This window comes from Suncus etruscus, chromosome 16 (assembly GCF_024139225.1).
Source record: "Suncus etruscus isolate mSunEtr1 chromosome 16, mSunEtr1.pri.cur, whole genome shotgun sequence".
NCBI lineage: Eukaryota > Metazoa > Chordata > Mammalia > Eulipotyphla > Soricidae > Suncus > Suncus etruscus.
Genome location: NC_064863.1, coordinates 41,986,707 through 42,012,451, shown reverse-complemented (window position 1 = coordinate 42,012,451; position 25,745 = coordinate 41,986,707). Strand labels below are relative to the sequence as shown.

At 38.0% G+C, this 25,745-nt stretch overlaps 1 protein-coding gene, 1 non-coding gene and 1 pseudogene across 3 annotated transcripts in view; all 3 read left to right on the top strand.

The window, feature by feature from the left end:
• Positions 1–25,745, top strand: part of FRYL (FRY like transcription coactivator) — a 263,554-nt gene that overhangs the window by 159,343 nt on the left and 78,466 nt on the right. For both annotated transcript variants that reach the window (XM_049790204.1, XM_049790203.1), the window contains 11 exons: positions 141–312; positions 931–1,063; positions 5,387–5,494; positions 9,578–9,815; positions 10,871–11,056; positions 11,293–11,379; positions 13,336–13,604; positions 15,916–16,114; positions 17,270–17,394; positions 19,170–19,227; positions 23,591–23,682. In XM_049790204.1, the coding sequence (XP_049646161.1) occupies positions 141–312; positions 931–1,063; positions 5,387–5,494; positions 9,578–9,815; positions 10,871–11,056; positions 11,293–11,379; positions 13,336–13,604; positions 15,916–16,114; positions 17,270–17,394; positions 19,170–19,227; positions 23,591–23,682 (1,667 nt within the window). The remainder of the gene's footprint in view (positions 1–140; positions 313–930; positions 1,064–5,386; positions 5,495–9,577; positions 9,816–10,870; positions 11,057–11,292; positions 11,380–13,335; positions 13,605–15,915; positions 16,115–17,269; positions 17,395–19,169; positions 19,228–23,590; positions 23,683–25,745) is intronic.
• On the top strand, positions 3,487–3,599 carry LOC126032846 (uncharacterized; annotated as a pseudogene).
• Positions 23,861–23,966, top strand: LOC126033069 (U6 spliceosomal RNA). The gene has a single exon (XR_007504226.1). It is a non-coding gene; the product is annotated as a U6 spliceosomal RNA (small nuclear RNA).

Here is a 25,745-nt window from a genome sequence, read left to right as displayed (position 1 = left end):
AAAACAAAGGAGAAAAATGTTAGACAGGAAGGTCAATATGTGTCCTTCCCCCAATCCTTCAGTGTTAATGAATTCAGCACACAATTTATCCTCCATTCTTTTTTTTTAATTTTGAAACTATTATATTTTTTCCACTGAAGAGAATGAACATCGGCCTCAGGGTCTTCCTTGTCATCGCTGACAGTTTGCAGCAGAAGGATGGAGAGCCGCCAATGCCAACAACTGGGGTCATTCTTCCCTCAGGAAACACTCTGCGTGTGAAGAAAATCTTTCTTAACAAGACCCTGACAGATGAAGAAGCTAAAGTCATAGGTTAGTGTTAACTGAGAGAAGTAAGATGCTTGCAATACAGTTTAATATTTTTTTGTTTGGTTTGGTTTTTAGTTTTTGGGTCACATCTGGAAACACTGAGAGATGACCTGTCTCTGTGCTCAGAATTTACTTTTGACAGGCTCAGGTGACCATATGGGATGTTGGGGTTTGAACCAGGGTCGGTCATGTGCAAGGCAAAGGCCCTACCTGCTGTTCTATCACTTCAACCCCTAATATTTTTTTAAAGATGATCCAGAAAGAAAGTTCATGATAAAATCTGCAGGTGCAAATTTTGCTTCAAAATATAATGTTGGTACAAAAAAATTTTGTGTGTGTTTTTATGTTATCTCTGTTCTTTGTGTCTTCTGGTTTCCTCTTTACTTTCTTATGTGGTACTAGTTAATACATTTGTACTTCAGTTGTATGCATCATTTTTACATATTTCCTGCATTATGTTGAAGCTAATTGCCAGGAAGAAGGGGGGTGGGGTGGAGATGCCTTCAGTAACCATAGTAAACTAATGTCATTTAAGCATTAGTAGTGTTTTTTGTTGTTTCTGAACATAACTGTTTTTTCATTCCTGACATAACTATGATGTTTCCCCTTCCGCCCTTCCAGGAATGTCCATTTACTATCCTCAAGTGAGAAAAGCCTTAGATAGCATCCTCAGGCATTTAGACAAAGAAGTTGGGAGACCAATGTGTATGACAAGTGTGCAGATGTCCAACAAGGAGCCTGAAGACCTTATCACGTATGTAGTTATTTATTTTTTCTTGGTTACCGTTTCAGCTTGCATAAAAATGCAGGTGGTTGATCCATGCTTACCAGTATGTCTCTTTATTCTCTCCTGGAGTTCTCCCATATTGCCACCGACTGCATATTTTTGAGGGAATGAAATTTTTCTCATGCCATCTTATTTCTTTTTGTTTTGGATCCAAAACCAAGGGAAATCTGAGGGTACTCAGGGAACCAGGCTGTGCCAAGGATGCACTGGGGCTCCTACACACAAAAACATATCTGCTTTGGTCCTTTGAGCCATCCCCTAGTCTCACTCAGTTTCCCTCTATGGTGCTATAAACTAAGACCAGTCACAAAGGTCATCCTTGAAAGTGGTCTAGTAGTAAGCAGTGGAGGCCGTCTACTTCTGTCATGAGTGACAGAGAAAGGTCCTAGTTCAGTCAGGTGTACATGGACATAATTATTTTAGTGAGTCAAGCCAGTACTCATTTCCAGAGTCCTGATAACCAGAAAGGAAACAGCTATCTCCAGGGACTCTGAGGAATGTCTGAGCAGGTTTTCAAAACAATACCTCTTTCATTCCACCTATGCCTTATTATCCAAACATCTTTTTTCCTTATTGTTACAGACTTCCTCCTCAGGAGAGCCTATTTTATACTTGTCACTTCTCTTGCTGGAGAATGCACATTCTGCATGAGGAAGGCCATTGTTTCTGATACTGATGCTAGCATTATGATCTTAGAATATTGAATCGAACATTTGGCCTCTAATTAACACACAGTTATTACCTACTAGTACACCCTAATAGTTCTCTGAGATTTTTCTCCCGAAAAAAAAATTTTTATGTGGTTTTTGTGCACCACACTTGATTGTGCCTGTGACTTACTCCTGACTCTGTGTTGAGATCAATCCTGGTGGCCTTACAAGAAGTATATGGAGTACCAGGGATTGAATTGTGCTGGGTCAGGCTGTGTTCAAAGGCAAGTGCCCTTCCTGCTGTACTATTGTTCTGGCCCTAAAAATCTTAACTCTTTTTGGGACAGAGAGATAGATTAAGGTTAATGTCTTGCATGCTGCCAACCCCATGTTTCATTATTGGTACCACATGGTCTCCTGAACACTACTGTCTGTAGCCCTGGAAGCCTTCAAACTACAGCCAGAATGGCCCAGAAAAAAACCCTGTCACCCTCAGACTCTTGGGTTGAATCACCATCACAGCTAGCTAAGAATCATTAAGAGGGGCTTTGACCTCCAGTGCACTGACTGCCAAAAATAGAAACCTAAAACTAACAATAGTTTCCTCCCTCATTACACTCTCTGGGAAGTGTTCATTCATTTTTGTCACAAAGTTTTTGTCTAAGTCAGTTTGTTTCCGTCATTTCTGTCTCCTGTCTCTAGTCTAGTCCATCTCTGGTCCCAACCAACCAGAGGCAATTCCTCCTGCCTGTTTCTTCTGGAGTCTATCAGTGTTTGAGTCAGATTTTACTTGCTCTGAAGGCACATTTCCTTCCTCTCCTGTACTATTATCTTTATTGGCCAGTTTCCTCTTTTGAAAATCTGGTTTTGTAAACTATTGCCTGAGTCTATCCCTGGAGTCAAGAAAACAAGACTACTCTACTCCACTGTATGTGTGTTACATACATGCATGTCTATGTATGGATACATTGAAGAGCTAACAGGCATGCTTGATTCTGCAGTTACAGCTCATATGTGGGAACAGAACTACTGCTATCTCACAATATTGTGGTCACAGAAATCTATGTATGTGAAATCTTGTCAAGAATGGCAATAACACATTTGTAAAAGTAGGTGTCATGTCTAATGCTAGTGACACAAATACTCAAACCACTAAAAATCCACATTCTGGTACCTAGAAGTGGTAGAGCACATGCTTAGTAGGTGCACAGCCCTGAATTTGGCATCACCTAGTTCTTTGAGCACCACTGGGTATGGCCCTTAGAAAACAAAATTCATGAGTCAGCAGTTAAAGCACATGCCTTCCATGCAACCAAATCTAGAACAATCCCTGGCATGATCCCCTTTGCTTTGTGGGTGTATCCCAAAGGATGACCCAGGTAAATGAATTGAACTAATAGCCCAGTTGATGAAGACTCACCAATGGGGGTCTCCAGGTCCCCTGAGCACAACTTTAGAGTCTCCCCCTACACTCACAATATCAAACATGAGTTGTTTTATCAGGCTAATTAGGAAAATTTGATAAAATACATAAATAGCCTCTAAAATAAATGGAAGTGGAGATTTTTGTCTGTAAACTAAGCTTTTGTGGAGATGAGGGGGTGCAAGTTTGGAGGGATTCTTGGGACACTGGGGTAGGGAAGTGGACTCTGATGATGTGTTCATAGAATTATGAAGTGTGAAAAGTATAGTTAACAGTATTATAAATCATGGAACCTCAGTAAAAATAAATAATAAAATGTTGCTTCTTGGCCTTTTGGCTAAGATTAAGTGTAGTATCTGTTCTTATGAGTTTAAATTAATAATAAATTTAATAGTATGAAATATAGATCAAAATTTAAACAGAAAACTTCATTAAGAGGTTAGATTTTTGGGAGGGGGTGTAAAAAAAAAAGCGGTTAGATATTTAGGGGCTAGAGAAATGGCATGGAGGTAGGGTGTTTGCCTTGCATGCAGAACGACGGTGGTTTGAATCCCGGCATCCCATACGGTCCCCTGAGCCTGCCAGGAGCGATTTCAGAGTGTAGAACCAGGAGTGACCCCTGAGCACTGCCAGGTGTGACCCCCCCCTAAAAAAAAGAGGTTAGATATTTAAAATAAATTATTTTAGAGCTGGGGGAAATGCTGATGATTATTCCAGTATGTATGTTTCTGAGGAGAATCCAGAAATATAATTCAAAGATAGTACCAGCAGAGGTGCATAAAAATGTGTTTTAAAGACATTTGTAGTGCATATCAAATGAAAACTTTAGCTAATATTTTGGGACTCCAGAAGTTAAATACATATGTTTTAGTAATTAAATATCATTATCTTATTAAATTTTGTCAGCAACTTGTATATTTTTTTATATTAGCCCCTTGTGTAATGGGTATTGGGTGAGTAGTTTCTCCCATTCTTTGGGTGGCTTTTGTATCTTAGGCACTATTTCCTTTGAGGTACATGACCCCATAAAAAAAAATGAAGAGAAGAAATGAACAGACATGTCCTCAAAGAAGAAATACAAATAGCCAAAAGACACATGAAAAAAATGCTCCACATCACTAATCATCAGGTAGATACAAATCAAAACTACAATAAGGTACCATCTCACACCACAGAGACTGTCACACATCACAAAGAACAAGAATAATCAATGCTGGCAGGAATGTGAAGAGAAAGGAACTCTTATTCACTGCTGGTGGGAAAACCGTCTAGTCCAGCCTTTATGGAAAACAATATGGAGCTTTCTCAAAAAACTGGAAATTGAACTACCATATGATACAGCTATTCCACTCTAGGGATATACCCTAGGAACACAAAAATACAATACAAAAATCCCTTCCTCACTCCTATATTCATTGCAGCGCTATTTACAATAGCCAGACTCTGGAAACAGTCAAGATGCCCTTCAACAGATTAATGGCTAAAGAAACTGTAGTACATATGGAATACAATGCAGCTGTCAGGAAAGGTGAAGTCATGAAAATTTCCTATACATGGATGGATATGGAAACTATTATGCTGAGTGAAATAAGTCAGAGGGAGAGAGAGACACACAGAATTGTCTCACTCATGTAAGGGTTTTAAGAAAAATGAAAAACTTTACTATATTAAGGCCCAGAGACAATAGAGTTAAGGACTGGAAGGTCTAGCTCACAACATGAAGCTCACCACAGATAGTGGTGAACACTGTTAGGGAAATAACTACACTAACAACTAACATGACAATGTTAAAGAATGAGAAAAGTAGAATGCCTATCGTGAATACAGACGGGCGGGGAAGAGGGGGGCCGTTGGTGGTGGGAATGTTGCACTGGTCAAGGGGGGTATTCCGTTTATGACTGAAGCCCAACTATAAACATGCTTTGTAATCATGGTGTTTAAATAAAGATTTATATTTTAAAAAATATATATCATTAGTCTTTTTTGCTCACTTACTTTATTTTTCCCTTGGTTGGTCTGTTTCTTTGGTCCATTTATGACCATAAATGAACATGCTATCTGTGAATAATAGTATTTACTATTTTATATTAAAATGGTACTTTTATATTAAATGAATGAAACTGTTTTGAGTGGACTTCAAGTTTTTCCATTTTTTAAATTTGTTTTCATTGTCTACCACATGTAATATACTTTTTAAAGTTCTCATATATTTTTCAGGGGAGAAAGAAAACCCAAAATTGATTTGTTTAGAACCTGTATTGCTGCTATTCCAAGACTGATTCCTGATGGAATGAGCAGAACTGACCTCATTGAACTGTTAGCAAGGTAAGTGAGAGTGACCGTTTGCTCCATTCTTTACTATTATTACTGAAAAGTAAGTTTTTATTACTTTGTTGGGGCTTTTAAAAATCCTTTATTTACTTTCTAAACTTTTATCTTTCATATTCTGTTAACATGTTCTTCCCACTTATTTTCTTTAACTGAGATAAAAGTGATATATAGCATTATATTAGCTTCAGGTATCAAAATGAGTCAACATTTGTATCAATTGAAAAATGATCACGGACCCGGAGAGATAGCACAGCGGTGTTTGCCTTGCAAGCAGCCGATCCAGGACCAAACGTTGTTGGTTCGAATCCCGGTGTCCCATATGGTCCCCCGTGCCTGCCAGGAGCTATTTGTGAGCAGACAGCCAGGAGTAACCCCTGAGCACTGCCGTGTGTGGCCCAAAAACCAAAAACCAAAAACCAAAAAAAAAGAAAAAAAGAAAAATGATCATGAGGATAAGCTATCATATATCTATTACCATATTTTTTTTCTTGAGAACTGTTAAAGTTTGTCTTAGCAACTTCTAAATATGCAATACAGTATTTTAAGCTATAGGAGACACTGTGCAATATGTTATATTCCTGTGAATTAATCCTTCCCCTTTATCAATTTTTTTCAATCTCCACCCTCAACCTGCTGACCTCTGGCAGCCACCAATCTGTTCTTTCTGTGTTTTTATTTTTTTTTATTTTGTATATATAAGTGAGATCACATTGAATGTATTTTTCTTACTTCACTTAAAATAATGCCCTTACGTACTAACTTTCCAAATTCACTCTAAATTGTGGTAATTATCTATTAAAAACAAATTTGTGGAGATAAAGATTTGCTTTCAATAAGGGACTAGCAAGCTTTTTTCAGTAAAGCACTGAGTGGCTACCATTTCAGGATTTGCAGGTCACATGGTCTGCCTCACAACAGGTCTCTACCATCAGCAGGGGTGAGGGAGTGAGCACAATTGTGTCCTACAGATGCCTTGTTCAGATCCCAAATGCAGACCCTAATACTTGACTTAACAAGTGAGAATGGTCACTAAGAAAGATGTATAGTAGTTGTTGTACATATTTTACTCCATTTTAAGTTAAAGTTCCAATGAATAAACAATAGAGGACTTTAGCTATGTTTTCAACCTTTTTCTAAAAATCTCCCTGCATTTTCATATATACATGCACTAACTTATCCTCAACTATTGGAGGCTGCCATCACAGATGAATAGAGTTTGTTTCTTCTTAGGAGTATAAGGAGAGATATGGTATTTGCAACTTTGCATTAGAGATAAATCCATCCCTGTATATTGAATAGAACATAGATTTAACAAAATTGGTGTCTCATTTAGGAGGAAACAAATTGATTTAAATAACATGCTTTCTTTGGGAAAGCAATATCCATCCAACATTCAATTCTGTTCTCTTTTCTCCCACTCTAACTCACCTTAGCAGCATCTTTGTACATTGTGATCACACACCTTTTTTTTAATTTTTCCTTAATAAAAATTATAATTACTTCAGTATGAGATACAGTCGCAAAGTTGTTCATGATTGAGTTTAGTCATACAGTGTCCAACACCCATTCTTTCACCACTGCCACCAATGTCCCAAGTTTTCCTCCCCTCTCCCTATTGCCTTCCTTCCTGCCTCCCTCTGAAAGCAGATATTTTTTGAGCTTACACTCATGTTCTATTTCTCTCTCTTTTTTTCTCTTTTCCTTTAGACATTGTATTTATAATATACTGAAGGGGTATCTTGTATATATCTTTACTCCTTTCAGCACTCAGTGATCACAACTCTTCACCCAAATGATTCCATTTACAAAGGGAAGGGATGGGGCCTGCCTAGCAAAGGTCAGGCAGTGAAGAATAATTTTCTTTGCTATTTACTTTGCCTCTTTCCTCTGTGATGTTCATTTACTCACGTACTTTATCAGAAGAATGAAAAATTCTAGAACCTGACCTCTCGTATCCCCTATTCCATACCTAAAATTACACATTTAAAAATTTGCTTATTTAAAAACAAAGCAAATGACTGGAAAGAGAGTACAGAGGGTAGGGTATGTGTGTTGTATATGGCTAACTCAGGCCCCTGATGTCACATATGGTCCCCCAAGTCCACTAAGAATGACCACTGAGCACAGAGCCAGGAGTAAGCCTTAAGCATCACTGGGTATGGCCTCCCCACTAAAAAATAAAAATAAAATAAAACGAGCACACAAACGAAAGATTCGTTGTAGATTTCTCAGTCTATCCTCTGACTCAGTCAAGTTCATTCAATCTTCCCACCTTCAAGTAGTTAGCCAAGCTCCCCTTATCAACTACAAAATGAGTTGTTAGTATGCATATAGATGTATTAATAAATATCCTGTCTATTCTATTCTTGTGGATTTTGAAGGACTATAGAAATATTAAGGACTGTATTATGGAGGCAGTCACTCTGCTTCCACAGGCTCTCCCAGCCCTGGGTGATTATCTGAGAGACAGACCCCTGAGCTAGACTTCCTCCCTCTACTCCTATGTGATGACTCTTGTGTGCTGCTCTTATGGCTATGCTTTGTGACTCCCCTACACTCATCTTTTAGCTGTCATGCATTCATTCTCTCTTCAGCTTCGTTTATTGAATGTTAAGCATTACTGGCAAGTAATGGAGATCAGGAATAAGTTGAGCAAGGTGAAGGCTATAATGCCTCTTTTGTCCTAAGCCACATAGATTTGCTCTGTTTGCTGAGGATAATACGAGATTCTTAAGCATGTTAATTGTGCCTCTTTGTAATATTACCTACTTATCTCATCTATGCAGCTATTTGTAAGGCTTGTGCCTTTCTCCTGAATGTCGGTCACAAAGTCTTCCGTAGCCTTATCAGCCATTGCTTATTCTTATAGTATGGGTAATTTTATTTTTATTTTTATTATTTATTTTTATTTTTTCTTATTATGTACTGGTAATTTTAGTACTACAACCATCATTCTGCTTTTTCTCATTTATCACTTTTGGTTAGAATCATTTAATGTTAACATTTTATTCTTCTATCATCTGTAATTTATAGTTTTGTGGGGTTTGGAGGGTTGTATTTGGGGGGCTTTTAGCTTTTTTTTGCTTAAAATAAAACTTTTGAGTCATGTTTGGCTGTTTTCAGGTCATTCTTTTAACTCTTCTCTCAGAGATCACTCCTGGCAGTGCCTCAGGCCTGGGTTGACCAAATAAAGGACAAGTTCCCTGCCTGCTATCTTCTTTCTCTGGCCTTGTAATCTCCTATTGTTTTGATGACTTTACAGAGTAATTTTATATGGCTTCTTTTTCTGGGGGGAGGGGGTCGCTCCTGGCAGCTCAGGGACCATATGGGATGCCAGGATTCAAACCACGGTCCATCTGCATGCAAGGCAAATGCCCTACCTTCATGCTATCTCTCTGGCACCTATGTGGCTTTTCTGCTAATTTATTTATGCTTTCACTTTCCTTAGGGCTTACATATTCGTTCAACACTTTTTCATTTTTATTCTAAGCACATCTCATTTATTATGTTACCTCAGTTAATTCTCATTCTCACCTTCAAGAATTATTTCTGTTATATTGATTTCATATTGATTTATGGGTTTCCATTCATAATCATCAGCTGTCTTACATATATTGCATCTTCTGAAGAAAGGTGAAGGAGTGATAGAGATAAAATTACATTCTTTTCAGTAATGGCAAAACTCTAAAGAAATATGAGATAGTGCCAACCTGTTAGAAGATCAGACCTAATTTTTTATTGATTCTAAAATAACATGGTATATTAAAGGTCCAAGAATTTTTCAAACACAATTCTCTATGTCAGGATATTTTTTCCCAGATAGATCAGGGTTATGATAAAACTGGCTCTAAATTATCCTGAGAGGAACTAATATTAATGGGTTGTATGTGAATCTGAGCAAATGAATGTAGATGAACATAAAGGTAAATATAGCCTAAAAGTGAACGTTGGTTCTAATTTCCATACTTATTATAGACTAACTCAGAGGTAATGTGTTCCATAACTTCATCTTTCACTGTAGATGGTAAATTTACCTGGGAGGTTTTGAGTGTGCTAATGGCCTTTTGGTCTTGGCAGACTCACGGTTCACATGGATGAAGAACTGCGTGCTCTGGCTTTCAATACTCTGCAGGCACTAATGCTGGATTTTCCGGATTGGCGGGAAGACGTTCTTTCAGGATTTGTTTATTTCATTGTTCGTGAAGTAACTGATATCCATCCCACGCTTCTTGATAATGCTGTAAAGATGTTGGTACAATTAATAAATCAGTGGAAACAAGCGATCCAGATGCATAACAAAAACCAGGATTCACGGGTACCAAATTCTTTTGTCCCTTTCTTTGTGGTCAGTGGCAAATGTACCATAATAATATTTCTATATATGGACTTTCTCTAAAAATATATTATATGTCTTGCTTTCAAAGTGGCCATATGCTCTGAAACTGAACTTTCCTCTAGCTCACATATTAAGTACATATTTGTGTGTTTGACTTACTTATCCTTTCTTTGGAAACAATTTGTTTTGAATGAACAGAGAAAGTGGAGGCAATTCCAGAGCACAAAAAAAGGTTGTGTCCAATATATTTAAGGTTCTTAGAGTAAAAAACAGTTGTGTTCATCTTCCTTTAGAGGTACTTTTCTCATTCATGGTACTATCCTGTTTCACCTATGTAGCATGTATATTCAAAGTACTTAAGGATTGTCCAGAATGATCCCAAGTGCAGAGCCAGGAGTATACCTGAGCACTTCTAAAATAAAGCAAAACAAATTAAAAACCAAAACACATTGCCAACTAAAGGTGCTCAAATGTTTATGTTAATGTATACACCACAGAAACTGGAGATTTAAGTATTGGATCTTCTAAACCAATTCAGCTGTTGGTTCTTACTTTGAGTGTCTAGAATATGATCCTTTTCCCTCACGTTTTCCCCCCTTTGCATTTTTTTCCCCTTTTTATTTTTTAAGGCGGCACAACCAGTAGTGCTTGAAGGGGCCATCTGATGCTAGGGATCAAATTCAGGGCCTTACACATGCTAAGCAGCAGATGATTTGACACTTAAGCCATATCTCTGGCCCTAAGTCCTCTCATTTCACATATAGCTTATACTAAGAATAATAATCATATCAGCTCCATGTTACAAAGTAAGCAGAGAATAATAGAGGCTACAGAAGGATTCACATATAGACTGTCAATTAATTGTCTCTTATTTTTACACACTACTATAGTTTTATGCATTATTTCAATTACTGGAGCTGGTCAAGCTGTAGCCATAATTGCTGTGATTTGCTTTACTTTTGATTAATTGTTGTACTACTAGAATGTCTGTATATGCATATTAATTTTTTATTATCTTGTGCTTATTTTTCAAGCATGGAGTAGTTAATGGAGCCTCTCATCCCCCTCCTCTGGAAAGGAGCCCATATTCCAGTGTGTTCCATGTGGTCGAAGGATTTGCTCTTGTCATTCTCTGTAGCAGTCGACCAGCCACCAGGAGATTAGCCGTCAGTGTCCTTAGAGAAATACGGGCTCTATTTGCACTTTTGGAAATACCTAAGGTAAGTTAAGCCATCACTACACATTGGTCCGTCCTTATTCTGTTTCTGTTACTGCCAAGTAAAAGAAGCGTACTTGTTAACAATGTCTTTTTTCACAGGGTCTGGACCAACCAAACTGCTTTTATTTCTATCTGCAACAATTAGAATTCTAAAGTGAATTCTTTTGATTACTTGAACTTGTCTACTTTTTTAAACATTCCTGCATGTTTTTAGATCTATGATGTCCTTTCTTATAGGGTGAAGATGAATTAGCCATAGATGTGATGGACAGGCTGAGCCCATCCATTCTTGAAAGCTTCATACATCTCACTGGGGCTGATCAGGTAATTATAATGATGTTAAACTATTCAGTTGCATTTTGGAGCTTAAGATATATACACATATACATATATAGATGGATTTTCTTTACAAATATAGTATGTTAAAAGTATTTTTAAAGTTTGTAAACTTTTTTTTTTTCCGTTTTTGGGCCATACCCGCCGTGCTTAGGGGTTACTCCCATCTCTGCACTCAGAAATTGCTCCTGACAGGCCTGGGGGACCATATGGGATGCTGGAGATCGAACCCACATCCCTCTAGGATCGGCTGCATGCAAAAGAAATTCCTTACTGCTGTGCTATCACTCCAGCCCCAAAAGATTGTAAACTGTTTTAAGAAATAGGAAGTAAAAAAGCAATATTAGTTTCTGCCATGGTATATTTATTCTCTTCTCTATAGAATTAAAAAACAGTTTAGAGTTTATTATTTCCAATCTAATGATACTATTGATGATAATTGTCTATATTTTATGGTATGTGATATTCACATACATGTTTTGGGTTAAAAATGCTTTGAGAAAAAATATATATTGAGAGGTAGTACAGCTAGTGGGGTTCTTGCCTTGCACATAGACAACACAGGTTCAATTCTTGGCATCCCAAATGATTCCCTGAGTAGAATTAAGAGTAATTCCTGAGTGCGTAGCCAGAAGTAACCCTCTGATCATTGTCAATTGTAGCCCCCAAAACAAAACAACAGTGCTTTGGAAAGACTTTGGTTGAAATACAAGTCAAAAAGAAAAATGCACTCAGTGCCTTTGATAACATTTTCTTTGCATTGTCATATAAATTTAAGTGCAGTGCAGTAGATGTTTAATACTTTATGCAAGCTTCATGAAATTTAATTTATTAAAATGAAGAAAACTTACTTTTGTCAGCATACACATTTATGCAAACTTTCTCACTTTAGTTTAGGAAAAAATTGCTCTGCATCATAATTTCAAGATCGATGCATGAATAGTATCAGTCTTGGCTACATAAAATGTTTTTCTTTCTGATTAGAATCATGAACAAGAGTTGTCTCTGCCTTCTTGTATGCCTTTATGTATAGAATTCATGAGTTATGTATAAGCAAGTGAAATCAAATAAAGTTTTATAAATCTGAACTAAGTCTGTATAAATAATCCCGCTTTAATTATTAATGTATCATGTTAACCACAAAAAGAGAGTATGTAATGAATGACTCTTCTAGGATCTAAAACAGTGTCTCCCTCAGAGAGAAGGAAGGTGTTCAGGAATCAAACCTCCCCATTCAGTCCAAGGCTCCACTTTTCACTGTTGTTTTGCTTTTCTGTGGGTGACCTATAAATTTCTCTGAAAGTGAATTTATTTCTTCAGTATAAAAGCTCATAATATTATTGAGCAAATGTGTAAGACTGTACCCCTGTAGTTGAACCCATTTTTACACCTGATTATGTATGATGGGATAGGCTCCTCAGCATAAAGATGCTTCAACTTTGTTGTCTTCTTTCACAATTCTGTTAGTATGTTCATTGAGGTTTCATGTTCACATATTAGTTATATGTGTGGTGGTTATCTTTTTTTGGGGGTGGGGGTTCACACTGGCTTGCTCCGGGTTCTGCACTCAGGAATAATTCCTGGTGTTGCTTAGGGTACCATATGGGAAGCAGGGAGTTGAACCTGGGTTAGCCACTTACAGGGCAAGCACCCTACAATCACCCCAGCTCATGCAGTCTTAACCATCTGATTTATATCTTTTCTAGACTAATGAAAGATATGGTGTGTGTCTCTCGAAAAACACATGAACACATACTCTTCAACCTTAACAATCAATTTTAGGAACTACAGGTTGGACTCAATAAGAACCTGTTTAAGAATCTTTGTTTTAGAACCTCTTAGAGTTTCTATAAGAGAGATCACTTATAGTTGCCAGTAGTTCATAAGAAAAAATATTGAAAGCTGCCTATGTGTAGTAATTGATTGCTTTTCTTTTCCTACTAGACAACTTTGCTGTATTGTCCTAGCTCAATAGATTTACAGACATTAGCAGAATGGAACTCATCCCCTATTAGCCACCAGTTTGATGTGATCAGTCCATCACACATTTGGATATTTGCACATGTGACCCAAGGGCAAGATCCGTGGATTATAAGTCTCTCCAGTTTTTTAAAACAAGAAAACCTTCCCAAACACTGCTCGACAGCTGTGGGCTATGCATGGACGTTTGCATACACAAGACTTCAATCATTGTCCCCCCAAGTTGATATAAAGTAAGTTTTGAAATGTCATTCTTCATGATCTCTGTTTTTGAAAAGTTGTACAGATCAGAAATCCCATGAATAAGATTCCATAATGGGTAATATATTTAAGGAAGAAGATCATAGGTGGAGAGTATTTGTTCTCATAATCCCTTACCCATTTCATACAATTTTGTCTCACAAATTGCAGTTGTTACTGTGTTAGTAACACAGTGGTTGGTACATAGGACATACAAGTGAAGTGAAAGTTAACAAGAAGATATAATGAGTCTCAGTGTTTTTAGTTGAGACTTGTAGGGGAAAAAGGTGAAATACAAGACAACCAAAATCTGACCATTTACTGATACTTTATACAGAAGTCTTTAACTGATGGGTTAATTGGTAATACCACATAATTATGCTTTTGCAGATAATGATAAAAGATTTGGAAGGAAGGAAAGTTGACCAAGATCACAATAAGCTGCAGTATTAACTTTTTTATTCTTAAACATAAGAAGAGAATTTTTAACCTGCACTTGTTTCTGATTTTACCTTAGATAGTATATTAATACCCAACTGTATGAAATATGTCCTTTCATTAATAGTAATTTGACCATGTAAAAGTACATGGATCAATCTAACATCTTAGGCTCTATTATGGAGTCTCTAAACATGGCTCCAGTGTGTACTATTTTTTCTGGTTATTAAAGCCATCCTTGTACTTTATGAGGAACCAGAACAAGCTTCTCAAAGTCTACATATGGTCTTCCATGTCCATTCTGTGATCTTGACTCACATGACCCTAGAATTTGGCCTGGTGTTTTCTCTTCCCTGAAGGTTCATATCTGACATATCCCATTTGATTGGTTGTTTGTGGGTTTTTTTTGTGTTTTTTTGGTTTTTTGATTTTTTGGGCCACTCCTGGCTTGGGGAACCATATGAGATGCCAGGGGATCGACTGTGGTTTGTCCTAGATTAGTGCATGCAAGGCAGATGCCCTACCACTTACGCCACCGCTCTGCCCCTTCCCATTTGATTTTTAAATTTTATTTTAAATAAATTTAAATTTTAAATTATTGAGTAATAATTTTTTCTTTTGGATTGAAATATGTATTCACTTTTTATATTTTTATGTATTCATGCTAATTTCATTTCTATGGAGTTTCTCTGGTATTGTTTATTGTATGCTATTATGTATATATATATTTGTTTGGTTGTTTTTAATACTTGGAGGCTTCACATATAGTATTCAGGAACCGTAGGATCACTTGCAGCAATTCTTGGCCAATTCAACTTGTATTTTAATGCAAAGGCTCAAGGAGGTGATGCAGTGAGGGTCATGCAGTGCTGAGGAGTAACAGGCCAGCCCTGTGTTGAACCAGAGTACCACAGCTGCATCTACTGATGCTGATGGTGTGGAAGAAGGTGAGGCAAGGGGGTGCCTGGTATTAAACTGGGCTTGGATGCATGCAACCCCTGCACCTTGCCCTGTACAGTGACACTGAGTCCTCTATATTATTCTTTAATGAAGAGTGATAATTGTCACCTTGAAAATTATGTATGAACTTGTAGCCTTCCCTAATAAATACCATATTTTGAAAGATAAGCCAGTTCCAATCTACCCTTTCTGCTCTATTGTTCTTTTTCAAATGTAGCACCACCGCCTGACATTACTTTATTACTTTATTATACATATCCACAAAACATTTGCTGCAAGCCTTAAAAATAGGGATTTGGTCAGTGTGGGGGGGAGGAGCGGCGCTAGAGAGATAGTACAAAAGGAAAGGCATTTGCCTTGCATGCAGCCAACTAGGTTTGATCCCCAGCATCCCATATGGTCCCCTGACCCATCAAGAGTGATTCCTGAGTGTAGAGCTAGGAGTAACTCCTGAACACTTTTGGGCGTGGCCAAAAACAAACAAAAATGCTATCATGGGAACATTTTTTAATATGAAATACATTGAAAATGTTACATGGGGAAAAGGATTCAGTTTCTCAGGTTTTATGTTGAAAGAAATATATTAATGCATTTATGTAAATGCTTGTGAATCAAAGATGTGTTTAGTATGAGGTATGGGTGAAGATTTTTGCTTCTGCATCTAGCATATATATGAGCTTCAAGATGTGGACACTGGAATAAGGCTGGTAAAATGATCAGATCTAGCATTTTAATTTCCACTCTAGTATTTTATTCACTGTTTAAGCCACTCCTGGAGTTGTGGTACTGGTTGTTAAAACTTACATATGATAGCAATTGATATCAATTCACAATTCGTTACCGAAAACAAACAAAAAAAAGTCTACAGCAACATTTTTGTGTCCTCGTGTGCCCTCCTTTCCTTAGTAGCCCCATCAACGCGAAGAAAGTTAACACCACCTCGAGCAGCGACTCCTACGTGGGCCTGTGGAGGAACTATCTGCTGCTATGCTGCAGCGCAGCCACCTCGGCGACCACCGCCTCCTCATCCGCAGGCTCAGTGAGGTGCTCTCCCCCTGAGACGCTGGCGTCCACCCCCGATAGTGGCTACTGCATCGATTCCAAAGTAAGTCCCCACCCCAGCACTGCCAAGAGCACTACAGACCCCTTCCCAAGACTTCCTGTTTCTGACCCTTAGAATGAGCAGGTGTTCCCGACTTTCCATGGCTGTTTGTCTGGATTCCGCATGCCCTGGTTCTTTCGCCTTTGGTGTGCAGATGTCAGTGCTCATGTATTTTTAATGTTTGTGCCCCCAACCCCCATTTCCCCTTGACACTTTTTCTAGTCTTCAGTTTCCACTTCTCAGAATCCTAGAGGAATCATGTAAACCGGCCCCTTTCTTTCCTGTGCTCTTTCTGTCCTACAATTGCCCCCTATGCTTAGACATGACCCCCTCCTATGGGACGACAGGGGATCTAACCCAGGTCCATCCTGGGTCAGCCACGTGCAAGGCAAATGCCCTACTGCTGCACTATCTCTCCGGCCCTTTTGACCCCCTTTTTATGTGATTTTCACCAGTGGCCCCTGGAATATCCTACGGGCCCACAGTTGACTCTTGGCCTTTATATTATTAAATACTTTTCTAGATTTCCCCCTAAGATATGTTGGGATAATGATATTTGATAAGAACAAATCTACCACTTCATGGTGTAACACACGGTGTTAAGAGGTGGTTAAAGGAAATTTAATTTAAAAAAAAAAAAGCAATGCAAGAACTTGCTCAGCACCTACCCATTAAACTGATGAGCTTTTGTGAAGTGATTTTATTTAACTTACTTTTATGGCTCAAAGTACACAGACTCTAATGGAGGGAGTCAGTCATTAAATGCCACATCTTTAAGAAATGAAGAGATCTATGGGGGGTGGAGTGATAGCACGGCCGATTGGGTATTTTTCTTGCATGTGGCTGACTGAGCCTCAGCATTTCATATGAGCCTCAGCATTTCGAGCATTGCCAAGAATGACTCCTGAGTGCAGAGCCAGGAATAATCCCTAAGAACCACTGGGTGTGCCCCACCAAAAAAGGAAAAAATTAAGAGACTCACCAAACCCAGTTCTCTGAATGATCCTTCAGTGAATGATTGGACAAATAATTTTTATATTCTGTGCATTGTAGCTGAGAGGTGAACCTTAACCTCTTGTCTTGAACAAATATTATTGAATTGTCAAGTTACCAAATTAATGAACTTTCTTCACCAGTTCTTTCTGTGTTTCTTTACAGATTATTACCATTCCATCCCCCTCATCCTTGTTTAAGCACATAGTTCCAATGATGCGCTCTGAGAGTATGGAAATCACAGAATCCCTTGTTCTAGGTCTTGGCAGGACCAACCCCGGAGCTTTTAGGTAATTATCTTGCTGTATTTGATTGTGTACCGAAACGGTGAAAGTGACTAGTTGGAGAAAGATGTCAGAGAAGACTTTCTATCAGGATGAATAGATACTGCTAGATAGTTACTACTTTAAGAGCATGGACCTCTTAAGGATATTCCATTGATTTCTCTCTGTATTTCTTCTTCTAGAGAAAATTAAAAAAATAAAATTAATTTTCTTATGGAATTATTAAAATCCGATACATAGTCTATTAATATGTTCTGAAAATTACAAAATGTCTTGCAAAACTTTGATATTTTAATACCTAGTATTTTTTTTTTTACCTTCACTGTGATTCTGTTAACTTACAATCTTGGTCTGCTGGTGAAACCAGTCATTGTTCCCTTCTTCAGGGGATTTTTCACAGAAAAAGTTATGTATACTCCTATTATTTTAGGGTGTAAGGCTAATCCTTTCATTTTTGTTTTCTATTACCTGCTGGACTTTGCATGTATTCCTTGTTCTCAAATATCACATTAGGTGATATTTGATGTTTTTGTCTCAAAGATAAAATGCATAACAGAGCACAATTTAATGAATTGTATTATATCTGTCGATATGGGAAAGATAGCATGCATATAAGTAAAGTTTTAGAAGGGTATATTTTTAACAAATAAATGGTATGGGAAAATGGGATGCAAAATGATCACCACTTCTTAAAGAGCAATCAAATTTCTATAAATAGAACTAATTCTATTATTAATACATACAGTGCTCAAGGCTTACCCCTGGCCCTATGCTCAGGGATCTCCTCTGGCAGTGCTTATATGTGGTGCTGGGGATTGAATCTGGTTGACCAAGTGCAAGCAAGCACTTATCCTATAGCCTATTTCTCCTGTCCTCTGAAAATATACTTTAAGTGGCTATAGTAGTTTATTATATAGTTTATTATGTAAATTATATAAACTTATTTTTTAATATTTTTTATTTTCCCAATCTTTTAGCCATGAGTATAGTCTCTGTTTAAAATAAGAAAATAAATTCAATAAATAGGGGCCAGGGAAATAGGGTACATTGGTTAAGGATATATATTACCTTACCTGTGCTTAGTCCTTGGTTTAGTCCCCACCATCCAGCACTACCAGTTGTGTCCTGTGGTCCCCAATTATCACATCAACAAAAAAAAATTGAGGGTCCATTGGATAACTAAGTGGGCTAAGCACATATTTTGCAAGCCCTGCTCAGTCCCATGGTCTGGGCCCAATGCCTGGCATTGCCTTATCCCCTGAGTAACTCCAAGCACAGAGCCCAGAGTGGCTCCTGAGCATTCTAGAGTGTTCAGCACAGAACCAAAACAAGGCAACCCAAAATAAAAAATAAAAGGTAACTTAAAATTTTTAATATTTTAATAATCCTTTACATAATGCATTTGTGTTACTAACAGATATCTTTAATCATCATTATTTCCTTATCTTATTAGTCTAGGTATAAATTTTAATTATACCTAAATTTACTGAATATTCTGTAAAATTGGTGAATTCAGACATTGAAAATTAACATGAGTATTACTATTTTATTAATAATAGTAATCATTTATTAATGTCAAGTAAATATGTCTCCTTTCTTGTAATGGTTTGCTTTATAAATAGTGAAAGTAGATGAAAATAAAAAATTTTCTTGAATGGTATTTAAAACAATTAAGTAGGAATAGCATTTGTCTGTATAATGATGTTAATATTTACGTATTTGTGTGTATCCAAGTATGTGGTTAATTATTATAAGAAATGCATATCACTTTGTTTTTGTAGGGAACTAATAGAGGAATTGCACCCCATAATTAAAGAAGCCCTCGAAAGGAGGCCAGAGGCAAGTTATATTGGTTTGGGGGTGGTTTATTTTTTTTTTTTTGCTAAATATTTGCCATTCATTTGTCTTCTGTATGACATTATACCAGATGTTACAATGTCATAAGTAAATAGTAAATGATTGTTTAACACAGTTTATGGCTTTTTGGTGACAGATGGAAGCCCCTCACCCTATCCCATGTCCCGCATCTCCAGAGATCTTACTCTTTTTTTGGGGGGGGGTTGGGAGATCTTACTTTTGGGGGGGGGTTAGGCCACACCTGGTGAAACTGAGGGGTTACTCCTCCTAGCTATGCGCTCAGAAATAGCTCTTGGTTTTAAGGACCATATGGGATGCTGGGGGATCAAACCATGGTCCATGGTAAGGCAGACACCTTACCACTGTGCCACCGCTTCGGCCCCCAGAAACCCATTTTGTAAAAGATGTTAAAACTCCTGTAATAGAGGTGAAAATATGTATTTATTATAGTCTGTGTCCAGGTTGGAGCCAGCACAGTTTTTTCTATAAATGGTCAGATAGTAAATATTTCCAATTTTGCATATCATATTCAGTACCTCCACTTTACTGACTAGACAACTAAATAAATAGGTATGACTGTATCCCAGAAAGTCTTATAACAATAGCAAACAGGCTAGAGATTATGTTTCTACAAGTCCAGGCCTCAACCCCCTAATCCCAAACACTAAATCTACAGAGCTACATGGAGTTTCAAGGAAGCCACTTTTATATAAGGCCTAGTAGGGCAGGTAGATACTAAAACCATGATGATAACAGTGTTTTTACAGACCCATAGACCTAGATAAGAGAACTGTGAGCTTTAGAGTAAAAAATCCCCAGATTCTGCCTATGGAGTAATACTCTGATCTTTGCAGTGAATTTTGAAGTTTGTTGACCAACAGACAAGCTAAAGAAAGATATTTATTCTAGGTTGCATTTATAAACTTGACAATTTGGACTTGCAAAATTTACTGTGGTTGTATTATGGTGAAAGGAGTTGATTCAGTGGGAGAACAAGACAGGAGCTGGATTATGAGAGATTTGGGGATTCAGTTTTGTTCAATAGACCAGTGGTTCGCTTTTACCAGTAGCATCTGAAAATGACCCAATGAATTTAACAAAAAATATAGCTTTGGGGGCCGGCAAGGTGGCGCTAGAGGTAAGTTGTCTGCCTTGCAAGTGCTAGCCAAAGGAAGGATCATGGTTCGATTCCCCGGCGTCCCATATGCTCCCCCCAAGCCAGGGGCAATTTCTGAGCTCTTAGCCAGGAGTAACCCCTGAGCATCAAATGGGTATGGCCTGAAAAACCAAAAAAAAAAAAAAAAAAAAAAAAAAAAAAAAAAAAAAAAATATATATATATATATATATATATATATATATATATATATATAGCTTTGGGATGGAGATATACAATGCAGTGGGTAGGATGCTTCTATTGGACCTAGCTGACTTGGATTCGTTCCCTAGCAGTCCCTTTGGTCCCTCAGTTACCACCACAAGAGATTCCTTAACACAAGTAAATCCTGAGCACCACCAGGTGTGGCCCAAATGCCAAAACAAGCAGTTTTTGGACTTTTTGAATGACAGCTCCTGTAATGGAATCCAGAAATCTATCTATGAAGAAATATGACATCGAACATAGTATGAAACTGATTGCTATTAATATTGGATATCTGTTGAGGAATTTAGACAAGAAAAAGGGGTTGAGTTGGGGAAGAAAATAATAAATGGCAACTACTGTTTTACACCTATACTTTGTAACTGTGTTTGTTTGTTTGTCTTTATGCTACACCTGGTGGCATTGAGGCTCAGGGGACCATATGGGATACCGGGAATCGAACCCAGGTTGGCCACGTGCAAGGCATATTCCTTACCCACTATGCCACAATGTATTCTTTATTCCTTTTCTTTGATTCAATCATTTCAGTTCTTTACAGAGATTGTGTCTCCATTTAGTAATTGATTTATGTTTTGTTTCTGAACAATCATGCTAGCTTCTAGGCAGGGTGATTTATCAAAGGGAATTAGGACTCAAAAAAAAAAAATGAAGTACCAATTTATATTCATGAATTTCCATCTCAGTCTACATAGAAAGTCATCTGTGATGCACTGAGAGAAGCTCAGACTGTGAGATGCTATGTTTGAGAAATTTAGTGCAGTATCTCTGACAAGAGAGAAAGTAAATCAGATCAACTCAAACTTTGCAGGAATTCTCAAAGAATGTTAAAAGCAATCCTATTTAATATAAATTGCTGTGTAGTTCTAAAAGCAAAAAGAAACTGCAAATTTAATGAGTTGTTTATCAACAAATTGGCCTGTTTCTGGAAAGTAGAAAACTAGATTTTGAGTATGAAAGTAAAATAATAAATATCTTTGTTGTGTATTAAGAAAATTGCATAGTGAGGGCTAGAGCAGTGGCACAAGTGGTAAGGTGCTTGCCATGCACATGCTGACCTAGGACGGACCACAATTTGATCCCCCAGCATCCCATATGGTCCCCCAAGCCAGGAGTGATTTGTGAGTGTATATCCAGGAGTAATCCCTGAGCATCACCGTGTATGGCCCAAAAGAAAGGAAAAAAAAAAATTACATAGTGAATATGGAATAATGAGTTTAGAATAAATTAATATAAGAGATTAGTATGTTACTCCTATAATGTTGCTATTAGAGGCAGAATTCACAAGATGTTATGACTATTTGCAGTTGCATATGCAATCAATTCCTAGCTATTAATTACCGTATTTTTCCGGTGTATAAGACGACCCCCTAATTTTGCAGTTAAAACATAGGTTTAGGCCTATATTCACTGTATCAAACTGTATCATTCCTGTGCTGCAACTGTATGTACCACAGTGAGCCAATCACAACAAGCAAAGGTTCAAAGGTTATACTGTAATAGACTTCCTCACTGACTCTGGCCAATCTGAGCAGGCTTTTTATAGTGTAGATTTGGGTACAGAACATTGTCTAATTTGCATGCATAAAAAGCCTGCTTGGATTGGCTGAGTTAGGCGGTCCAAGCAGCCTTGCAGTGATTGGTCCCTTATCATAGGCACCTTTTCTGGCAATTCCCTGGTGACGTCAGTTAATCTCCCCCACTACATGAACCAAACAACACCCCATCCTTGGACTCTAGCACTGAACCACCAACACGGTTAGCTGGGTTTTGCCAGAAGTGGCCCCCAGATCTCCTGAGTACTGTTTGGGAGCCCCCAAGAAAGAGATTTCGAAACTCTGCGGCCTGATTTTTTTTTTTTGTTTCCTTTAGCGGCACATTGAAACATTTTTTGGGATATAATCAGTGTATAAGACGACCCCTGATTTTCGGTTGACTTTTTTTTTGTTTCAAAAGTCTCTTATAGGACCCGGAGAGATAGCACAGTGGTGTTTGCCTTGCAGGCAGCCGATCCAGGATCAAAGGTGGTTGGTTCGAATCCCAGTGTCCCATATGGTCCCCCGTGCCTGCCAGGAGCTATTTGTGAGCAGACAGCCAGGAGTAACCCCTGAGCACCACCGGGTGTGGCCCAAAAACCAAAAAAAAAAAAAAAAAAAAAAAAAAAAAAAGTCGTCTTATACGCCGGAAAATAGGGTAGTCCTTAGTACTTAGATTCTAGTGAAGCTTATGTATCTATCTCTACCATGCTGATCAAGAAAATTTCTTTCAAATTTGTTTCAACTTTTTTTTTCCTTTTGGGGGAGGAGTGGCCACACCCTGTGATGCTCAGGGGTTACTCCTGGTTATGCGCTCAGAAATCACTCCTGGCTCAGGCACCATATGGGACTCCGGGGATCCAACCAGGGTCCGTCCTGGATCAGCCACGTGCAGGGCAAACTCCTTACTGCTGTGCTATTGCTTTGGCTCCTCAATTTATTTCTTATGGCAGAATTAATTGCTAAGGAAAAAATTTTGGTGTGTACAGAAATGGGGGAGCAGGGATGTTTCATTCTCCTCTATAAGATGTTGATGTGGTTTTATTTATTTATTTTGGTTCCTGTACAAGATGTTGGGAGGACCTTAGGGATTCTTAGTCATTGAGTGAGCACTACTTTCTAATTGCTTCACTTCTTCTGAAGCTGTCAGATTGGCAAATCACCTGCCAAGTAACTATAGGGTTTTACTTTCTCTTCACTCAGTGGATTAACATATAATAAAATGTCCTGTGATTTTATTCGGCTCATTGATTTTAAGCTGTGCCCACACTTTCTACCAGAATGCTTAACCTGCATTACATTGTAAATGAAAGCTAATTTTGATAAGCAGAGAACCTGTGTAATCCTCCCATTCTTTCCAAGTTACACCCACAAATACCCTTTCCACTTTCCCAGAAAGATCTTTCAATTAATATCTTTATGTCTTTGAAACAGAACATGAAACGGCGCAGGCGTCGAGATATTTTACGAGTACAGCTGGTACGAATATTTGAACTGCTGGCAGATGCTGGTGTCATTAGTCACAGGTTAGTGCTGGATTTTCATTTTCAGAACTATTGAGTGGTAAGGGAATATGTCTTTTACTCTCATGGAGTATGTAAAAACAGAAAACTGTCTTTGCTACCCAAAACCCCTTCTGCATCACTGGAAACAGTATTTAAAGGTGCATGTTTTACACTAAGCTGCAATAAAGAGGATATTTGAGTGCTCACTTCGGCAGCACATATACTAAAATTGAAACAATACAGAGAAGATTGCATGGCTCCTGTGCAAGAATGACATGCAAATTCGTGAAGCATTCCATATTTTTTGATTGGGTGTCTTGTTTTTGTTTTATGTTCATAAAATTTTAGTTACAATAAAAACAAAATAAAGAGGAAAACCTAAAACCTCGAAAACTTCTAATACTAGATTGCGTCAAGCAAGTTTTAGGTTCCAGTGTTCCTGTAATTTTGGTATTTGTTGAGAACTAGAAAGACAGGCAAGTAACAGCTTTTTTTGGTGTGTGATTAATGAAACTCTTAACTCATTTTTTGTGTTGTTTTGTATTATTTTGGGGCTACATTCCTGGGATTACTTCTGACTTGGTACTCAAGGGTCATCCCTCCTGGTGATGCCTGGGGCCCTTAGCCAGTGCAAGGGCTGGAACTTCGGTCAGCTATAAGCAAGGCAAGTGCCTTACTCACTGTACTATCTTTTGGCCCTTAACTTATCTCATTTTAAAGATTACTCCTTGTGGATTTATTGAACAAAAAGAAAATCACGTAATTTCCTAATTAATTAGGATATTAAATTTGGCTAATTATGGTGTTTGCGTGAGGGTGGGAGGTCTCCGAGGAAGTGCTCAGGAAATCCAGGTACACCATCAAGGATGAAATGCTGCTCAGGCTCTGTGGTTCTGGGGCTTCGTAAGTCCCACCTGTGATGCTGGAACAGTGATCCTGGGCATCAAACCCAGGTTGGGCACATGCCAGGCATGCCCCTAACTGCTGTACTATCTCCTGCCCTGTTTGTTTTTGTTTTTTTGTTTATAAAAGATTTATTAGTCCTTCGGGAAAAACTATGAAATCCACAAGCATAATTCATTTTTGTTTTCATTCTTCACAAAATCATAAAACCTGGGATGATTATTCAAGTGAGGGACATCTGGCTCAAGACCAGCCCCTTCAGGAAAATTCCACCAACTTTGTCTTAAGAAATGACAATTTTCTTAGAATATTGATGCTATTGCCTTACCATTAAAGGGGAAATTTTTTTTTCTGTTTTTAGGAAGAAGATGTGGAGGGTTGGGAATACTTATGAACAAGTATTAGTTTGTTACTTTAATGTTCGTCTTTGGAAATGTGCTTCTCACTTTCAGATTGAACAGCAAATGCTTTGACAAGTGCTGTAAATATAGCTTTAGCTTAGGAGAACTTAAACCATTGATTTGGGGCCAGGGAGCCAGCTCATAGGGTTTAAGCACATGCTTTGCATGCCTGAGTTGCTTAGTTCAGTCTCCAGCACCTCATGGTCAGCTTTGACCCGGATTCAGTAGAGCAACATTGTAGCACTGCTACATTGAACCCAATTGACTCCCAGGAGTGACCCTAGAAGCCCCTGAGCATTGCTTGGAGCCCCCCCAACAATGAGTTATTTGAGCAATGGAAAGCACGCACAAAAAAGCATCATTCTTTTTCTGTTCCCTAGAAAATACAGCAGCTGGAGATAACAAAAATCTTTCCATTTTTGCTGCAAGGAAGAAGTCAAAATCCCTTTTTCTTTTGTTTGCTTTTAACTCAGTGAAAGTAAATGAGCAGTTTTTGAATGGTAAAATTTGGGGAAACTGCAAGATGGTGATATATGTAAAGTTTAACTACAAATGCTCTATTCACTGTTATGCATATTGTACATTTCAAGAGATGCTCAGGGGTTACTCCTGACTCTTTAGTCAGGAATTACTCCAGGCCATATAGGATGCCAGGGATTAAACCCAGATAGGCCATGTCAAGGCAAGCATTCTACCTGCTCTACTATCCCCTTCAAAAAAGTGCTTTAAAAACACATTAGCATGGGGGGAAGGAGGAACCACATTAACACATTTTAGAAT